A 20,140-nucleotide genomic window follows, 5' to 3' on the forward strand; every position below is an offset into this window, starting at 1 on the left:
TGTGAACACTCCAGAGAACTCAGACCTCTCTGAAGCAAACTGAACTTAGACCACCTCTTGAAGTGGTCTGAGTTCGGTTCGCACCAAGTCCGCGGTGTGGTTCACTTAACCTGTGCACTGTGAACACAAAGCGCTCCTTCGCTGCTTTGCTCTTTGCTGATGTATTCAGCCCTCTAGATCACATGCTGTTGACCTGGGACACTTTTAAAAAAACAGACAGAATCACGTCAGCCTGGAACACTTGCAAGGACGCAGGACGAGGAGTAGTTTGGTCCACAGAAGATATGGCACGTCTCCAGATGTGGAATATAGAATACATTAACTCTAAGGTTTTCCTCCAGTTCTAAGTTTATCTGAAAGCGAGGGGCTTCATAGCCACACTGCAGTACAGCGTCAAAGTAAAAACAAAACTGTGTCAATATGTATTATACATAGGCTATAGTGTGAACAGAGAGAGAACTGAGTCCTCTTTCAAAAGAACTGAGTCCCTTCTCTGTTGGTCCACTTTTTGGTGCACTTTAAGAGGACCGAGTTTGGTTCGTTTAAAGAGAACTATATGTAAAAACATCCTAAATCACCTGGTTCGTTTGTTTGTTTTATCCTATCAGGAGCCGTACACATGCTGCGTTGTTTGCACCCTCAGATTCATTGTCTGCAATGTAGACGAGCAGTAAACGCACTCAAACACCACAGTGACGCACACGCATTCCCAAGCGCCTTCGTTTTTTTAGGGTTTGATGGCTGCACCCTGAGCTCTTTTGGAATGCAGCAGTCCACACTGCACGTTATGCAATGAGGACCAGCCAATCACAGCCGACTGTTATCTGTCCCTTCATCATTAAATATCAGTCTGAGTTCATCATGTTAGTGCAGAGCTGTCAGAGCTTTACATCTGTCTCACAGACGATATTTCCGGCCTAATACACACTTAAAAACAATGCGTGGAAGAAGATCAGCTCTGCACTCAGGATTTCAGGTGAATAGGTTATGATACAGTGCTGGTTATGATCACTTAGCAACCTCAGATGCAACCTGCTGCCGCGACCTTCAAAGCAGTAGGGCACAAGAGTAGTGCCCAGCACCTGACCGTGCATTCTCCAGGTGATTAAAGACGCAGCATGTGTGCGACCCCTTAGACATTTATGTGAAATGTTGTCATAACTAACATGAATTATTGAATTATGGCCAAATTTATTTTGAAGAACTTCTCAAGGCATTCTTGAGGTACAGCGTTCACAAGGATGGGACGGACGGACGGCTTGAAAACAGAATGCCTCTGGCCCCGCCTACCACTGCAAAGGCATAAAAACATGTACGAAAAATGCAAACTCATTATGCAAAGCCTTTAGTCATGTTTGATTACTTTTTATTTTAACTCCAGTGGAGTAATGTCCCTTTAATGTAAGTGACTGTCTGACATGACACTGTGAGAGTTTTCACACCACAGAAATGTCTTCTGATTTCTGCACCTCTGCCTCACAAAGTTCATTTTGTTCAACAGTTGAACATTTTGGGAAACACATTTATTTGTCGGCTGAAAGCAGGGACTTCCCGAGGTCTTGTTGTCAGCATGAGGCAACTAGTGGAGCACAGTGTGTCATTTTTAAACCTGGTGAAAGAAACAAGATAGATCATTCTAGTCGGCAGGTTTTGTTTCCTTCACACAGAGCTAGGCTAGCTGTTTCCCTCTGTTTCCAGTCTTTATGCTAAGCTAAGCTAAGCTAAGCTAAACGTTTCCTGGGTGAGGCTTCGTATTCACCACACAGACACGAGGGTGGTGTCGATCATCTCATCTAACTCTCCGCAAGAAAGAGAATAAATATATTTCTCAAAATTTTGACCCAGTCCTTTAACTTTAATTGTTCAACTGGAAAAAAACACCACACTGTCAGAGTGTTGTTGTACATTCACTTTACTGACATTCAATGTCAATAGTTTACATTGCATACAAGTGTATCATATAGAAAAACTATACACATGAACATTTACACTCTATATACACACAGTATGGCTTATGAAAAAAGCAGTCAGGAAAATTACGAGTGTTAAATCCAAACCTGTTTCCTGTTCACACAGCTGCTAACACAACAGTGAGGCGCCGGAAGACTTCAGGATGCAATCGCTGATCCAGTTTATTGGAAAATAAAAATAAAATCAGCTCTGAAATAAATATTGTTGAGCTGCCGGTGGGACTAAATATATTCCCTCTGAATGAATTATGTGTCTCTGAGTACTGAGTGGAAAGACGTCCTTGGAACTGCTGAGTTAAATGTTTGAATTTGTGCTGGTTTGGAGAGAAGGATGGTCGTGAGTACAACTAAACACCACCACCTTCTGAGGCTGCATCTCTCTGCACTAATCATTTATTTCACAGGTTTGTTGCCAGGGTTGGAAATCAGCACCAAACACCAGCCAAACGCTGTTAAAGCATGCATGTGGCTGTTACATCTGCTTCACTCAACAGCCAAAAAAATAAATAAAAAAAAATCTACTGAGTGGCTGGTACATGTTGGAGTCCAGCAGCTACAGTGGCAGGAGGACAAAACATTTATTTCCAACCCTGTTTGTGGCTTTTCGGTTCTAGTTGTCCTTTAAAATGTTAAACGTGTCTCCAAACTTCCATCTCGTTTAAATTTAACGTCCATGCTGTTGTTTAAAACGCAAAAAAACCCATTTAAAATAAATGCTCAGAGCACAGAGGAGCGCCAATGGGGAACAAACTGGTTTTAGCTTTCCATCTTTTCAAACTCTGTCACTTCGTAGATGAAGCCTCATAAACGCACTCTCCGAAATCCCAAAATGTCCTTTCAGGTCACAACAAAAGTAAAGATGAGAGTAAGTCTGGACAAATAAGACAAATGGCAAATTTTGGATTTCAGTGGCACTGTAACGATCCTTGGGATAACGCCACATTTGGGAATTAAGAGAAGTTAAACTCCCTTTTGGACCCATAAAAAACTCGGTTCTTGTACTACATGCATTACTTCAAGGAAAATTTCATTTGACACTTTATATAAACGTTTACAGATGGGCACAGGGAGCTTTTGGACTTGTCAGCCATCTTTAGCAGCAGTGTGTACTCAGTTGAAACTTTTAACAGTTCAACAGTTTGTTAAAAATCTACAATTTAGTGTCAGTAAACGTCTTAGTGCGTCTTTGCAGCCGTTATTCAGTGCTGGTTTTTCATATTCAGAATTATAGTGGCAGATTAGTGTGCGTGTAAACATACTCAGTCTGGTGAGTGAGATCAGCTTGTGTGATTCAGTTTCTCTTCCTCAGAGTTACGGAGGTTTTCGTGCTCTTTAACTACAAACAGTGCTGGAGTCACAGTGAGCAGCACAACAGTCTGACAAATTATTTTTTTGGACGTAACGTCTCGGCTGTACTAACAGTCACTCTGTGCCCCATTCAAACCGCACAACGGACGAATTCAAGCATGTTTCCTCTTTCGTGGAAACCTTGACACAAACTGCTCCATAGAGCCGAATCTCACTCGCTCTGCTCACTGAAGAAGAAACCAAAGTTCAAAGTCCACTGTGTGATTAAACTACAATTAATGATCATTGCTATTATAAATCCCTTTTTTTTTCTCTTAATAAATTTATTGTTAAGTCTGTAAAAATTTCAGACATGAGTGAAAATGCCCAACATAATTTCCAGGATTCTTCAAACATATTGTTTTATCCAACAGTCCAAAGATTTTCAGTTTACAGTGATATTAAAGTGAGAAAAATAGCAAAGCTAAACAAGTAAACGTTTGACACTTACTGTGATAGATCACTTTTTTTTTGCTGGACTATTTAATGAATGACCTTATTGTTTCAGCAGCAGATTAAACCTTCAGGATAAACTGGTTGCCAGCTGCAACCCTGGCAGTGTCAATGTTTTTGTTCTGCTTTTAGAGCTGCACAGTTACCATGAGGGAGTTACCATAAATACCAAAGCTGCATGTAAATATATTCAATATAGACCTTTATTGCCATAATGTAGTTAAATAAACTCTTTAAACAGAGCACTGAATGTCCTACTTTGACATTCATGATAAAGTTTGCACATAAACTAAGAGCTGAACAGTCAGGTCTTTGTCTCGCAGGATGACGGGAGGGTGGAGAGGAAACTGACCTGCATGTTTTTCCTTCTTTGACCTTCTGAGGAGATTCTCCTGAGCAGAGACGCTGGAGAAAAGGCACCGAGCAGTTTTTTATCTTTTGGTTTTGGCAAAAAATTCTGCTGTCAGGTTAGCCGGTGCCGTGGCTGCTGTACTCGAAGACGCCCTTTTTGAAGAATGGCGAGAACTCACAGATGGCGTGTTTGGTGAGATGAAAACCGCCGTCTGCGTCTGCTCTGAGAGGAGAGCTGGAGGACGACAGCATCACCCGGAACAAGTTCCTCAGATAACGCTGTAAAACAACAACACAGAGTGGCCGCGACATCTCAGCTTCTAACATTTATATTCCTGAAACCGTATTAATTGTCTTACCTCCAAGTGATTCCGGCGTTCGGCGACCATTCGCTCGTCTCTGTTTCCAAACAGTTTCTTGGGAGGGAACTCGAGAGCTGCCAGCTGAAGCAGAGACCAGGACATCACACACTTCAGTGACATCATACAAAGCTCACAGCTGAGGCTTGTCTCTGGCAAAGTGTCTCAACCGACTGAACACTTGTAAAAGCATATCAAACTGTCTCACCTCTGGATACTTGAATTTGAGGCTCTTGTGCATTTCCCGGAAGCGACTGTAACGTCTGAACACAGTCCACGTCTCATCCATCACAGTGATCTGATCAGCGAGAGTGACACGTTCGATGTAGAGATCAAAAGTCTGACAAACATTTACACTCAAGCTCTCAGGGTACAAACTCAGGTCTGATACTGTGTAATTCTAATGTACAACAAAAAGATCAACAAGAATTACCGCCTCCCAGCACCAGTCAAGTTTCTCTGACAGTCTCCATCCATGTCAGTGAAATCAATACAATCAGCACAGTTTCAAGATTAGAGTCACCAATTCAGTATCTGACCAAATGTCTCCCCTTCTGCTCCTGAGATATGACGCTGAGTAGTAGACAGAAAAGTGTTTTATTCACAACATGAAGGACCTTTGACCTTTTGGATATAAAATGTCATCACTTCTTTATTTTACCCTGTTTGACATTTGTGTTTTGTCATTATTAAAGGGAAATTTCAGGTTTATTTCAACCTGTCTCCTATCGTCCTAAATTTGTTTCACAAACATAAAAATAAAAGTTAGCATGTTAGCCGTTAGCCTAGATACAGCCGTAGCGTCAGACCTGTTAAAACGTAAGTGAATGGGCAACCTTCAAGTGCAAAGTTAGTCCGCTAAACAACCTTTTTTACCACAAAGGCCGCCTCATATCGTTAGGATAAATGTCAGAGAACGATCTCATACCGTGCCTGAAATCTGGCGAGAACAAGCAGCAACAGCTGGAAGGCAGAACCGGACAGTAGCCTGAAAAGTTCATTCATTTATTTTATTAAAGATTTATAGAATAATGGCTGACTTTTTGCCAGACTTCGACTTTGTGGAGGAGGAATTTGATTTTGCAGAGTTTGATGGCTGCCCTTATTTATTTGAGCCAGAATACACTGACGAAGAGCTTCGTGAAATTGAAGAACGGAGGAGGAGAGAGGTGCGACAGGTAGAGGACAAGAGAGGAGGAATGGCTGCTGCAAGGCTGCGTAGCTCTGGAGATTGGTGGTGTACCTGTGAATGCTGTGCCCCAGTGCCCACAGAAGAGGAATGCCTCTGTTGCAAGGAATGGGACCGGTTGCAGCCTTATTTTCAAGGTCTGGATGTGACCGAGGACGAGACACCTCCACCTGGAGTAGTATCCAGCTGGGCTTTATCTAGAGCTCGCCAGATATATTTCGGCCGCGCTTTGGAAAGCAGAGCTAGATGGTAAACAAACATGGCAGCACACCGGTAAGGTAAGACAACACGTTTACATGTCGTTTTCTGTATGTTCTCTGACATTTATCCTAACGATATGAGGCGGTCTTTGTGGAAAAAAAGCTTGTTTAGTGGACTAACTTTGCACTTGAAGGTTGCCCGTTCACTTACGTTTTAACAGGTCTGACACTACTATGCGCCCCGGCTGTATCTAGGCTAACGGCTAACATGCTAACTATTATTTTTATGTCACTAGTCACTTGAAACAAATTTAGGACGATAGGAGACAGGTTGAAATAAACCGAAATTTCCCTTTAACATATGAATTCTTGAGTTATGGCCAAAAACATATTTTTGTGAGGTCATAGTGACCTTGACCTTTGACTTGAAGTTAATTCTTCAGTCTAAGAGGACTTTTGTGTCAAAGTTAAAGAAGTTCAGTCATGGTGTTCTTGAGATATCGCGTTCATGAAAATGAGGCAGATGCAAGGTCACAATAACCCTGACTCCTTAACCTTGAATCCTGGAGAGGCGTCAGACGGACAGTAGGTGGCGTGACGCCTCCCTACTATCAGCTGATTGACAGATCAGCTGATAAAGACGTGTCACAACCACCAAGTGACACTTCTGAGGAAGGTGGAAGGTTCCGCCGAAACATGCCAAGGTATGTAACATCCTAACACGTCCGAGATAAAAGAACAACTAAAGTCATTATCAGAAACTAAAGACATAATGAACACCAGTGGACCAATAACCTTGACCTTTGACCACCGAAATCCAATCACTTAATTGTTGAATCCAAGTGAATATTTGTGCCAAATTTCAAGAAATTCCCTCACGGTGTTCTTTAGATATCACATTCACCAAAATGAAACCAACAAGGTCACAATGACTTTGACCTTTTACCGCCAAATTTGAAGAAATTCCCTCAAGCTGTTCTTGGATATCACGTTCATAAGAATGAGATGGATGCAAGGTCACAGTAACCTTGACCTTTGTCCAATAACCACCAAAAACTTATCAGTTCATTGTTGAGTCCAAGTGGACATTCATGCAAAATTTGAAAAAAATTCCCTCAAGCCGTTCTTGAGATATCGCGTTGACAACAATGGAACGGACCGACAACCCGTACTACTTTTACTTCAACAAGCATGAAACCTTTGAAATGTTCAACAAAATAAAAGTGAAAATGGATTACATTCTAAAATAAAAAAGACAAAACATAAGATAACAATTAAAGTCGAATAACATGGCCAGAGAGAGATGCATAGTGAAAGACGAGCGAGTGATGATGAAGATAAACACCAGCTGAGTGAACTCACCTTCACCTCGAACTCAAAGTGCTCGTCCTTCCCCTGCCCGCGGAGAACGTAACGAGGAATGCAAATTTTGACGGGATCCTGAAGGCCGTCGGTGCTCGCCACAAGAGAGCGAGTAACCAGGTGCTGCAGAGGAAGTCATCGGGGGAAGGAAAAAAGACAGGAAGAGAGAAGAAGGAAGAGGTGGAGAGTAAAGGGTTGACTGAGAAAAAATTACAACAATTGTCGTGAATCAATTTCTTGAACTTGATTTCAAAAATGATTTACTGGGATTACTAAATATAATCAGACAATAATAATCATGGAAAGTTCAATCTTTATTAACTTGTTTACACAATTAACACGTTCTCATTGCAATTTTTACAGGCACATTAATCAGATACATACTAATCACAGTTCATCTGTAATCACAGCACGACAAATCCTCCCATTTTCTTCAAGTCATCACATCACAATCATTTTTCTTAAAGTGCAAGCTGCAAAATTTTAGACCAAATGGTGCAATTAAGTGACATCAGCATTTTTCCCTTTGAAACAAATAAGATCAAAAGTTAAACAAGAATAATCAAGAATCGTCAACACGACTAAAAACAGGAAATAGACACAGCCAAAAAACATTTAACTTTCACAAATACAACTGATTCATTTATTATAACTACAAATAAACTACAGAAATTACAAGAGATTACAGCTAATACAAACCAGCATGGTCTGTGCATCTTAATCTCAAAAGACAATCTTAGAACTTTGTGGCAAAAAGGCTGAATGACAGAATAACATTTGAATTACAGGCTGAAAAGTTTATAAAATGTTTAAAAGAAATTCTAAAAATACTTTAGGATGTGTCCATTTTACTTTGGCTCAATGATGAATCACCTTTTTGGACATCCTAAAGCAAATAAGGTGGCTGATCATTTCTTTCTTTTTAAAATTCCTCCTTGGGTAAGGTTGGTAGGGACACTGCATTTGTGAATGAATTCAGGTAACACCATTTTTAGGTGAGTAACTCAGGCACAAAGATGATTAATCAAGATCACAGCTTCTGAAGTGCAACCAAAAGACAACTTCCAGGAATCACACTGGCTACTGGAATGAGAGACAGAGGGCATGTCAGCTGAGCCTCGTCTGGACTCCATCTTCCTCCTTCGAGTGTGTGGTTTGTGAGTTGCGAACGTGATATCAACCACTACGCAGTTATCACTCTGCCTCACAAGCAAGCATCTGATGTCTGAACGCTTTCGGACATCGAGTCCCTGAAACTGGGGCTTGGCAGGAACCAGAGTGGAGCCCCGTGGCACCGGGTGAAAGACGCCGTCCTCCCGGAGAAGAGCCATGTGAGTGTCCGTCAGGAGAAATTGAAAAATGACATCCTGATGCACTTGGGTAGGGTTCTTGACCCTGACGCTGGTGTAGAGCAGAGGACAAATGTGTGCCAGAGAAGGTTTGCCAGGTCCATCCATGTTCCCGTGGACGATGTAGAGCAGGTCTGCAAGGACGCGCTTGAATCTAGTGGTGACGTGAATGCCATTGTCGAGGACGATGTCAGGAACACGCGACGTCCAATCCAGAGAGAGGACCATGAGATCATCAGTTAGTAACGGGTGATCTTCAGTCCCTTCAGAGAACTTCTCAGGAGAGAGAACCTTCAGTAAAGCCTTGCAAAACTCCTGAGTAAGCTCTTTGCTGTGGGTAAAGACAACCAAGATGGTGTCTTCGGTCCAGCCAATCAGGCGAATGTGCTGCCCTGCCAAGCTTATCTGGACCTCCTTGATTTCCAGGAGATTAAAATGGTGACAAACAGCTAAGATGTCCTCTGATTTCTTTTCACTTGCCACCACTATAATGTCCTTTGCTGTCAAAAGCAAGCAGCCAGGTTTTGGGATTGGTTGCTTACAGTTGGCAGTTTTGAGCCAGAAGATACTCAAAAGTTTGTTGACTTTCATCTGAGGAACCAGAGATTCCAACTTTCCTAGCATCTGCTGGGATGTAAGTGGCTGCAGCTGAGACAACGCTGGTGGCAGCTGGACCAGCCTCTGATAAAACACTTCAGGACATGTGTTTTTGAGAGACGACACAGTGCCTTCGGGCCATCCTGAGACGCCCGGGATTGTAGACACGCTGAATTTCTGGGGACGAATAAGGGCGCAATCCCTTGGTTGATCAACCAGACTGACTTTGTTGTCTGCAAGGATGCAAGGTTGTGGCTCTGGTTTACGCTGCGCTCGGTGAATCAGTGGCAGCTCTTTGGACATCATGGTCACATACTGAGAGACTACCACCTTCATTTCATCCACTCGGACATTTCGAATGAGGTCACGTGTGCCTTGTAGCCTTCTACCAGCATCTTTGTACACTTCAGACAGCTTTCCAGCAAAATACCCAAAAACATAGCTGCTGCTGGCCGCCACTTTCCCAGCTACTGTGTCTGTCTCTTGCTTTATTAGCCCATGAATGGATTCCTTCGACTCCTGCTTGGAATTGATGTCAACATTGACAGAGTTCTGCACCACTGACGACTGAGCATTGGGAAGTCCTGCATCTTCTACTATGCCTGAGTCACATGTTTGGTGCTGGACTTTGTCCTCTGAGTAAGGATAAGAGCATCCTTTTACCTTTTTTCTGTCTTCAATTGGTTTATCATGCTCACCAGGAACACAGCACACAGAATCTTTTCTTAATTTTTCGGTAATATTCTCGTTTTCATCAAATCTCTCCGTGTTTGACGAGGTGACACAAAACTTGTGTTGTCCAATGTCAAGACGATCAACTTCACAAGCATCTCGGTCCAGTCCTCCTACAGGGATATTCACTCCTTGCAACCATTTGTAAGACCCTTCCCCTTCTTCATTCAAGACTTCAGCTGTGGATTCTAGTTTTTCTTCTCTGCAAAGCTTTGAGAGGCCGTTCTCTGGTTCTTCCAACATGTTTTCCTGGATGTTAGGAGGGGAGTTTGCCTCAAGTTCCCGGGCAGACAGGAAGCTAGACCACAACCCGCCGTCTTTCTGTGTGCACAAGGGAGGAGTCCATGACTACAGCGTCAAGAGGGACGTGAGGGCTCTTTGAATTATACTGAAGTCCATAATCCACCCCAATGAGAATTACAGCTCCTCCATCACCAGGTGCAGTTGAGTTGTAAGTGATTGAAAATTAACAGTGTGAAGAGGTTTGGCATGCAAATTAGGATGACAAGTGTACAAAAAAAAAATACTCTCAACTTCTTTTTGAAGACTTAAATTCATATCAAACATGGGCAAATGACATCTGCAAATAAGTCTCATGATTATAACCGTTGTGACTGGATGGATGGTCGTCACAGTTTCTAGCTCAAACTCCACCCATCAAGCACCTTATTTGAATGGGAAAAAAGCCATCTGCAAGTGCTGTTTACCCATGTTTGATTCCACGTTGTTTGAAATGAAGGACTACCAGCTAAAATATTACATGTTTGATCTTTTAAAGGTTTTGTCGTCTTCTTTTCCATGCATCAGTTTGCTACCATTCCAAAGTAGGAGAATGGGCTTCCTTTTTCATGGCATGATCTTCCAAAAACAACAGAATTGCCAAATTTTTAAGAATGACAAGACTCAAATTTGCCTTTTCAATCGTCGTCTCGTAAAATAAAAGCCAAAAAAAAACAAAAAAAAAAACTGAAGCGGCCGATACTAATGATTGGAATAATGAAAGGAAATGCATCTGTCTGTGCCTGTTTGGCAAACCTGAAGATTTAAAATGGAAACCCATTCACCGTTTCTTTTTAAATTGTATTGAATGTGTAAAGTTGTATGAGTTGTCCAGTTTTAGATTTCTCCCATGCATATGAACAAAAACAGGCACACGTTTTTACGTAATGCAGTAACACAGAACCACGGCCATTGTAAATGTGTAGCAGGATTGCAGATTTGAAATGATTAGTGATTAAATGTAATAATACCAAAACCAGAATAGGATCCTTGTCTTACCTCATATTTATGCCTCCTTGGATTAATGTTTTGCAGCTTTTCATCATCCTGAAAACAACAAAAATTCACATCAACTCTCAGTATTATTAAATATTAAATATTCTATTTGGTTTTAATCTGCAAAATCACAAGCAGCCTTTTTAAATCAGTAATGCAAAGTTGTAAATTATACTTCACGATGACAGGAAAAAGGGGACAAATTAAATAAAACTAGGATAAATTAAAACCCATGTGGAGAAGAACCCAATTAAAAGACGTTTGCAAACCAAACTGATTGTTAGGAGAGTGAATGAGTCCATCCAGGGCCGTATTTGGGAGAGACATGCAGATTACAGAGCAGGGAAAGTTTCATTCAGAGCAGGTGGATCCTGGTCTTACCTCATCTGTTAATCTAACAGAGCTACAGTCACTAGTTTCCTCCTCCTCCTGCAGGGTTAAAGAGCTAAATATCAGTTCTACAGAGAAAGATGCTTCGACTTGCACTCTGTCACTGGACCTGCTGCATTTCTTTATTCACTCTTTACTTTAAGAGCCAAATATATATTTTTGAAATAATACAGAATGGGTGGATATGTACATTATATGCATGTATTCATATCTATAAACTAGGGGTGTCACAATTTGATTCTAAAATGAGAAACTGATTGAAAAATTTCGACTGTCGAAATCAAAAGTAGGATCAGCCGTTCTCCCAGTATTTGCTTTCTTATTTTGTGTTGAACAGTTTTTCCCAACTGACAGGTGTAATATGTTATTGTGATCATCTTTTAAATGAACCCTTTAAATCTGACCATACAGCCTTCCAAAAAGAATAGGGCAGTTATATCACACTTGATACCAGAGTCCTGCACCGAAGGGTAATACGCAAAAAAACTGCGTAACGGGTAAAAATATGTGAATGTATAAATTCACGGGTGCAGGCATGGGTAAAGACGAACTACACGCTGGCGGGTGACGGTTGAGAACTAACACATATTCTTTATTTTTCAGAATAAAGCAAAGTAAAAAGATGTGTGGTTTATGTGTAATATTCTAACATCTAAATCTCTATTATCAAGCTGCAGTTCCTTTTATTTTGAAAGTCAGTGACACAAGTGTAACCTTTGACCCCGTGGTCACATTGGTCACCGACGTGGAGGACTCCAGCCATGAAATTTTGCAGCCCGAGGATGAGGTGGCAGCCTACATGGAGTTCAAGACACCCAAGGAGGATCCTTTGGAGGTCTGATGGTGGTGGAAGGAGCATGCTAACATGTTTCCTAACCTGGCACTGATTGAATGTTTTCACCATCCTGGCATCGAGCACAGCCAGTGAAAGAGACTTTTCCTCCTCTAGATTTCTAATTCAAGAATAGAGAACCCAGCTTCCTGTGAGTGACTGCAGCCTGTGTGTGTTTAATCACGGGTATGGGTTGTTTGTCTTAGATTTAATGGCGGGTAACGGGTTGGTTCTGGTACTGAGCTTTATGGGTATGGGCGGGTGCAGGTTTCCAAAAAGGGACCCGTGCAGGACTCTGCTTGATACCATTTTTCATTTAAAAAAGGAATTTGAAAATGTAAATGACAGTTTTCACAGCTTAAACTAATAATCTGTTAATCTTTACGAATCAAGACTGGATAGTCGAACAATGGCAATAACCTTCAGTGCTGAAAAAAAGGTTTAAATTCAAAGTCAAATCTTTTATTTTCCTTTACATTAACAGTGACAGTGCCAAACGGTGTAGGTTTTTAGCTAAAAATATCATCTGTAATCAAAGTAAAGAGATGTTTTAGTGTATGACTGTTCTTATGTCAGCTGGTTTAGACGCTGAGAAGTAAAACAATCAGCAGCACTTAAATAAAACCTCTTGTGTTAATTAAAGTAACAAATGAAGTCTGCAGTTCCTACCCTGAGCGATTCACAGGACAGAGACAGATCCAGGTTGCTGCTGCCATTGAGAAGATTCATCTTGCGTAACCTTCGCTGGACTTCCTCTTCAATGTACGCATTTATCCTGGTAAATAAGGACAATGATGAAGAACCAACGTTAGCAAAAACAACTAATGAATAAAAATACCAAACAGGCGATGGACAGATAACCCTCTATCTGCACTTCATCAGTGACAGTTGGTGAGAATAAGAGTTAATATCTGTGTGACAAAACAGAGGACAGCTCTGCGGAGTTAACGGAGTAAAGGCGAACCTGTCGTCGGACAACGGCAGGAGAGTGTTCAGACTCTGGATGTGGCTGACTGGAGAGCTGTTGTGACTCGTTTTCTCGTCATTACTGATGGAGTGAGACCTGTTGTTGTCCTCCCCTTCACTGATCCTCTGTCTCAGCTTCTGGATCTCCCGCTCCACCCTACAGAGGAAAAACAACAAGACTATGAGCTGTTGTAATTTGTGATTTCCTTATTATTTCATTAATGATATAATATTATTATTTCATTATTAATTTAAGAACACAGAACTGCAACAAAATCAGTGATATAGTTTTACAGTTTGCTTCAAATCTTCAGTAAAAACTGAAGAAAAATGATCTCTCATTTCTTTAGTTTGTGTGCTTGGACTGAAACTGCAGGTTCATGTAGGGTCAGGCATGATTTTTTGGTCCCGATCAGAGGTGCAGTCTGCCTTCTCTAAAATATAATGGAACTAAATGGAATTTAGCTTGTGGTGCGCCAAAAAGGTTCATTACAGAAACGTAGCAGCAATGTCTCTTTCCAGAAATCATGACCTGGTTACTCAAGATAACCCACAAACTTTGTTGTGAGCAGGAAGTATTTTATTTTTACTAAACTACACCTGCCAACCGTATCACTGTGCAGAAGGAAGCGTGCATCTACTCATGTACAAGAGGCTTGTGCTTGTGACAGTGGGGGATGTAAACGTTAACGGCGTCCTTCTCAGCTGAGCTGTAACATTAGCTCATTCAGTGGTGCAAGGTGAGCTAGCAGATGGAGCTCCTGCCGTATGCTTTACGGCCGATATCTCCAACACTCAGCAGCTCACACCAAACCATCTAGACTGATAATTAGCACTACAGGTGAGAGGAAAAATAAATGTATTTTTTATTTTTGGGTGAGCTGTCCCTTTAAATTAACTCACTGCATGTTTTGTAAGTTCTATTAAAAGCTCTGACCTCTGCTGGTCCAGGTCGGCCCCCGTCCTCTGGTTCCTGATGACGGAGTTCTTGTGTCTCTGCTCCTCAGTGTCGGGCTCCAGGGAGACGCTGCGTCTCAGGGCCGAGTGCCTCCTCTCCAGCCGGGCCACTGCCTGCTCCATCGCCTCCCTCTGCTGCTTCTCCTTTGACTCCAGGATCTCCTTCTCCTTCCTCCTCACCTTCTCCTCCTGCCGCGCCACGTTGGCCGTGAACTCGTAGGTCTCCTGAAGCTGCTGGAGCTGCTGAGCGCTGTGCCAGTGGAGGTTCAGTTTCTCCTCTTTGTCCTCCAGCTCCTTCTCCACCTGGAACAGCGTGTTGTCGAGCCCCGGCGGGCTGTCGCAGTTCCCGTTGCTGCCTCCGCCGCTGCGCTCCAGCATCTCGGCAGCTCTCTGCTTCTCCTCGGCCAGTGCAGGAAGGAGGCTGTCGGCCAAGCTGGCCAGTTGACGCTCCTTAAACTGCAGTCTGTGCTCCGCCTGTTTGACCAGCTGCTCCTCCTGGCAGACAGCTGTAGCGTCCTGCGCCCCCTTCTCCTGCGTCTCTTTCAGCTGTTGATGTCGGTCTTTGAGGCTGTGAGCGAGGTGCAGCAGTGTGTTGCGCTCAGCAATGACCTCTTTCTCCAGGCGCTCCCTCTGCTGCTGGAGCCCCTCCTCCAGCTGACCCAGCTCCTTCACCTGAGCCTCCTTGAAGTTTGTGTATCGTGCCTGGGCAGATCGCGCCTCCTCACTGGCGTCCTCCACATCAGGCCGCTCTGCAGCCTCTTTGGCACGGAGAAGTGCCTCTCTGATCTCAGCCAGGGCTCGACATTCCTCCTGCAGGCGGCGGGCGTCCTCCCGGGTCAGCAGGGTGTTGGCTGCTTCGTGTTTCTCCCTCAGCTGCTCCTCCAGCCTGCCCACCAGACTCAGCTGCTCCCGCTCCTGCTCCTCCAGCCGCCGCCGCTCAGTCTCCAGACGAACCTTCTGCTCTTCGCGCTCCCTCTTCAGTCTCTCCAGCTCACGGTAGATCTCAGTCTGCTCTGCAGCCTCCTGCTGCCGCCGCTGCTCCTCGTCCTGCTCCTCCTCTGCTTCACCCTCCTGCTGCCGCTTCTGCAGCTGGAGGTCCTCCCTGTGTATCTCTGAGCGTCTCTCCTCCTCAAAGCGCTGCTTCTCTGCCAGGAAGTCTCGCAGGCGGCTCTCAATATCCTGGCTGCGGCGGCGGAGGCTTTCCTCCTGATGGAGGATCCGCTGCTGCACCTCCTCAGACTCCTTACGCTGACTCTCCACCTCCTGCTGCAGGCGCTCCAGCTCTGCCTTCTCACTCTGGTGCTTTGCCTCCATCTCCTTGATCAGCCTCCTTCAGCAGCGACAAAAAGAAAAAACAGTGGGACATGTTTATGTACAGAAATTTGTGTGTCCTCAGCCTCAGCCTCAGCGAAGTCTGTCTGACATCAACGTGGAAAAATACTTTTCTTGATGGTTACTTGGGCTTCAGAAGCTTTTATAAATTGCATTGTAGTGTTTTGGTGTGGCGGCGGGTAAAATGTACCACCATTTACTGTCATAATTAAGTGCTGTTAGAATACACTTTAATAAAAGTACTGTTTAAATGAAATAAATCAAAGCAAAACCACTGGTGCTTTTATTCTGAAGCACCCAGCTCGAATCGGGCTGGATGTGACTGAACAGTGACAGTGTCGCTGTAAACACACATGGATGTGCGGGGGAGTGTGTGTGATGTGTGTGTTTGTGGCTTAAAAAAAAAGACGTCTCCCTGTAGTTATTTAATTCTCGTACCTTTTCAGCTCCAGTTTCTCCAGCTCTTCTCGCTGCTGTCTCTCAAACTCCAACCTGTAAACACAACAACCTTCATCAGCTACTATCATCAATAAAACACACACGCGCACACATGCACACACATCAAAATCTGACACCACAACTAGTAAAGTGCAGTAGGTGAAAGCAGCAGTCGACACATGTACAGACAGGCTTCACATGAAATGGCAGGCGTGGTGAGAAAAGCAACGATGCATTCTCTACTCTCAGACGTCAAAATGGAGACAGAAGCAGCAAGGTGGAGTGCAAAATAACAATGTAAAATAAAAACAGATAATGAGGGTTTCGGGCTGAGACACTGGACAAGTCAACACGTCTTTGCGTCAAAAAACGGGACAGTTAGACAGGAAGTGGACGGCTGAGTCTACCTGAGGAAGACGGGGCCCTTCTCAGTGAAGAGACTGTCGACAGGACAGGGTTCATACAATTAATTCACCGACATAGAGTGTGTACAGATGACAGGAAACTGTGCGATCAATAGTCTTACAATACTGCTTACAGAGAGTGGAAACATTCTGTCCTGCACAAACAACCAAACATATCTGTCTGGCACTAGAGGGAAACTCATACAGCGTCCAAAATGGAAACAGGTCATCGTCTGGGGAGCAGGGACGTGGTCAGTAAATACTGGTTTAAAAGTGATTAAGGATTTGGTCTGTTGGTGGCGGTGGAGGAAAGACCCACAGTACATTTTAGTAAATCTGCATTCTTACAACACAAGGCTGCCATTATTCTGCATTTCTCTTATTGTTAAAAAAAAACCATGAAAAGACAAAAACCAACAAAGTGTTAGTCCATCTCTCGATACTGTGTGACTTCCTGTCTGTGGCTATCAGCTCAAAGCCCGCTGGTTCCTACTCAAGACATGAATCATTAAAAACACAAATATGTAGTTTCATGTTTCAAGTCTCAGTAATTTCCTCGGATATTTCCACAAGTATATGCTTCATGCAAACACTGTGGGCTTGCACCAGCATCACTTGCCCCAAGAATTAAACCACTGGAGCAACATTCACAGACCTCATCAAGAATTATACAAAGACCTACTGACTGAGCACACACATGAGAGGCAGTCAGAGCTACAGGCTACAATGAGGCTAAAAACAGAGTTCAAATGACGTTTTTCCAAACAACTTTTTATGTCGGGGCTTCAGGACACTTGGATCACTACGGACGAGCAGTATGGAGATATTTTGTGGTTTCAATTATGTGTTTTTGAATGTTTGAATCTGGGGCGCCGTCAGCCTCCATTAGGTGGAGTTGTGCTGCTACCTCCTCTCCCCTTGGATCTCTGCAAGTGATGTGAGGACTCTAAAACTTCACCTGAGCCTCCCTCGGCATATGGGTGAGTAGATAATGGCTGAATTTACATTTTTGGGTGCACTATCCCTTTAATGTTTCCTTTGTGGATTTTATTTTAATCTCTGTTCTTTTTGCTTTTTCTTATTCATTTTATAATAAATACACACACAAAAAATAAAGTCTAAATTTCCTTAAATGTAGTTTTCATCAAACAAACAGGGGGAACTAATGACTTTGTTGGAGACTATATTCAGCGGTGGATTAATCCACATTTGGTGCTCTACTCAGTGTTTGTGGCAGCAGGACAGTGTGTGTGGGACTGAGTCAAAATCAACTACAGAGTTTGCGTTCATGGAGATGAAGGAACACGTCACCCAGTGCAACCGTGTGTTTTTGGACAACAGTGAAGTGCTATGGCTCAGAAATGAAGATAAATTAGGCTGCAGATAATCACAGAATGATATAATAGTTGGTAGATATATGTATTGTTGGTTTGGGTTTTTTTGGGTTGTGTTGACAATAAGAAAAATACAGAATATCAACAGACTGAGACGTTAAGTCCTGCCTCTATTGGTGCAACAAATATGGCAGTGTGCTGCAGGGTCTCTGCTGAAAAACAGAAAACTTCAAGAGTTTAACGCAACCTTGTTCAAGTTTGAGTTTATCGTCTTTTTTTTTGCAGAATCCCTCTGCGGTTGCATCTTTATGATCTGTGAACAATGTCTTTCATTCAGTTTGATTCACTATGTAAAGATCAATGTTTCAGACACATTTTGTTTTTATTAAATCTCATCTAAAGCATTTTGTTCTTTGTCAGTGCTGTATGAATGCAGATAAACTAACGATAGCAGAAGATGCACATCAGCTCTGAAAAGTGAAGAATCTGAAGTCCTGGTTTTGATGCAGAGGGGAGATGCACTGCAGGGTCTGAGCTGATAATCACATGCAGCTGATGTAATCTGTGTATGCAAACACTCACCCAGGGTTGTAGAGCATCACAGTGGACAGGTTTTCACACGACTTGGACAGATCCGTCATAGAGAGGCTGAATGTGGAGAGCAGGCCGCTCTGAGGGCAAAAAAGACTCAAAACATCACACAGAGGATCAATCTGACCTTCAGGTTCTCTACAGGACACACCGTCAGGAGATGAAGTCTCACCTTTCGCTTCTCCCTCAGCTTGGCCGCCTCCTTTGGATGGTTGAACCGAAACATGTTCGTCCTGCCGAGCAGAATAACGGCACCTGGACCACACAACAAACAACAGAAACTGAAAACTGTACAGACTCCTCTTTCACCTCTGAAGATTAAACATGTCCTCAGTTTCAAGTGACATTAAGAGCAAACTATTTTTCTACCTGGACACTATGTTTATATGTTTTTGTGTCTAAGTGACAACTGGAAACAAATTGGTCCAGTATTGAGAGAGAGCGTGGCGAAACAGGCTGTGATGTAAGCAGTGTAGGTGCACCCTGTCAACTTATGTCCATCACAAGTGCTTGTTTTTCCCACTGACAGGCTCAGACTGTTATTCTGAGTGTCCCGTAACTTTCACTTGTTTCATTATGTTTTGTGTCCATGTCTCGCTGAAGGAGAAGTCTTGTTCTGGAATCTCATGAGAGGTGACTTTCTGCAGGAAGAAAACTGTCGTAACACGAGTGAGGAGTGTCGGAAATAGTTTGCTGTGCCCGGGTACTGAAAGGACATCTTACTCTAAAGTTAAAGATTTTCAGTGTCACGGCTGAATATTAAGCTGATTTCAACAATGTTAAAAGTCTGTGAGGTTTCAGAAAGAGGCTTCTCCTTAAGCGAAACTTGGACACAAAACATAACAGAACAAGTGAAATTAACGGGAAACGTTTCATTTCTCTGTAGGGTCCATTCTGTAATCTCTTCAAACATTTATAATAACAATCTGAGCCTGTTAGTGTTCAAAAGAAGCACTCGTACTGGACAGAAACCGACAGGACACACCTGCCCCAGGTGGTTACACTGCAGTCTGTTTCACTGGACCAACTGTTCTCATGGTTCCCGTTTAAGATGACTGAATAACTGAATAAAAGTCAAATGTTTCTAAATTTCTTTTAAGACGTCGTGTGGCTCTCACCTTGGTTGAGCTGCGACGGCTCCGTCACTTGAACTCCATTAACTGAACACTGAGCTCCGCTGAGCGGCACCAGAGTCACTTTACCATTCTGGTTCTCAAACATACAGTGCTCGCTTTCCAGGTCCAGACCGTGCAGGACTGCAGGAGGAAGTAAGAACACAGGAGAGACATGGATACTGCACACTGCCAATTCAACTTCTGCACAATTATAATAATCAGTTATAGAGCTGCTGTGTAAAAGAAGAGAGAGTGAAGTTCTTAAAGTGGAAATGGACACATTTGGTGCTTTAACCACCAACCACCAGGCATGACCTCCTGGGAAAATGAAGGCTCCATTTACAGCACAAAGGAAGTATGTCGATCACTGCGTAACCAAAAGAGGAAGAAGATGGAGCTTGTTTTCCCTGGTAGCTATCAGTGGCTATCCCCAGATACCAAACAGCACCAGTGTAAGTTCTTTGCAGTTTGTAGCTAAGTAGCAGAAATGGTGGACGGTGTAACGGCCAAAGTAACTGTGGAAAATAAAGTGGAGTGTGTCGTGTGTTGTTGGTAGTTGCTAGGCTTTGAGTGAAAGCAAAGAGCGATGTGGTTCAA

The 20,140-nt window shown here is 43.1% G+C and overlaps 1 protein-coding gene across 7 annotated transcripts in view; it reads right to left on the reverse strand.

Annotated features, from left to right (window-relative positions):
* Positions 1-1,894: 1,894 nt before the first annotated feature.
* kif16ba (kinesin family member 16Ba) overlaps positions 1,895-20,140 on the reverse strand; it is a 41,804-nt gene continuing 23,558 nt past the window's right edge. The window contains exons 15-28 of one of the 7 annotated variants that reach the window (XM_049572475.1): positions 19,547-19,684; positions 18,601-18,683; positions 18,420-18,508; positions 16,507-16,539; positions 16,100-16,153; positions 14,310-15,659; positions 13,371-13,529; positions 13,076-13,181; positions 11,566-11,613; positions 11,188-11,235; positions 7,232-7,354; positions 4,689-4,778; positions 4,481-4,564; positions 1,895-4,400 (exon numbers count right to left, since the gene is read on the reverse strand). In XM_049572475.1, the coding sequence (XP_049428432.1) occupies positions 4,239-4,400; positions 4,481-4,564; positions 4,689-4,778; positions 7,232-7,354; positions 11,188-11,235; positions 11,566-11,613; positions 13,076-13,181; positions 13,371-13,529; positions 14,310-15,659; positions 16,100-16,153; positions 16,507-16,539; positions 18,420-18,508; positions 18,601-18,683; positions 19,547-19,684 (2,567 nt within the window). In that variant the 3' untranslated portion in view covers positions 1,895-4,238. The other 6 variants (XM_049572476.1, XM_049572477.1, XM_049572471.1 and 3 more) reach the window with 6 other exon arrangements.

The sequence above is a fragment of the Epinephelus fuscoguttatus genome, linkage group LG3 (assembly GCF_011397635.1).
Source record: "Epinephelus fuscoguttatus linkage group LG3, E.fuscoguttatus.final_Chr_v1".
In the NCBI taxonomy this organism is placed as follows: domain Eukaryota; kingdom Metazoa; phylum Chordata; class Actinopteri; order Perciformes; family Serranidae; genus Epinephelus; species Epinephelus fuscoguttatus.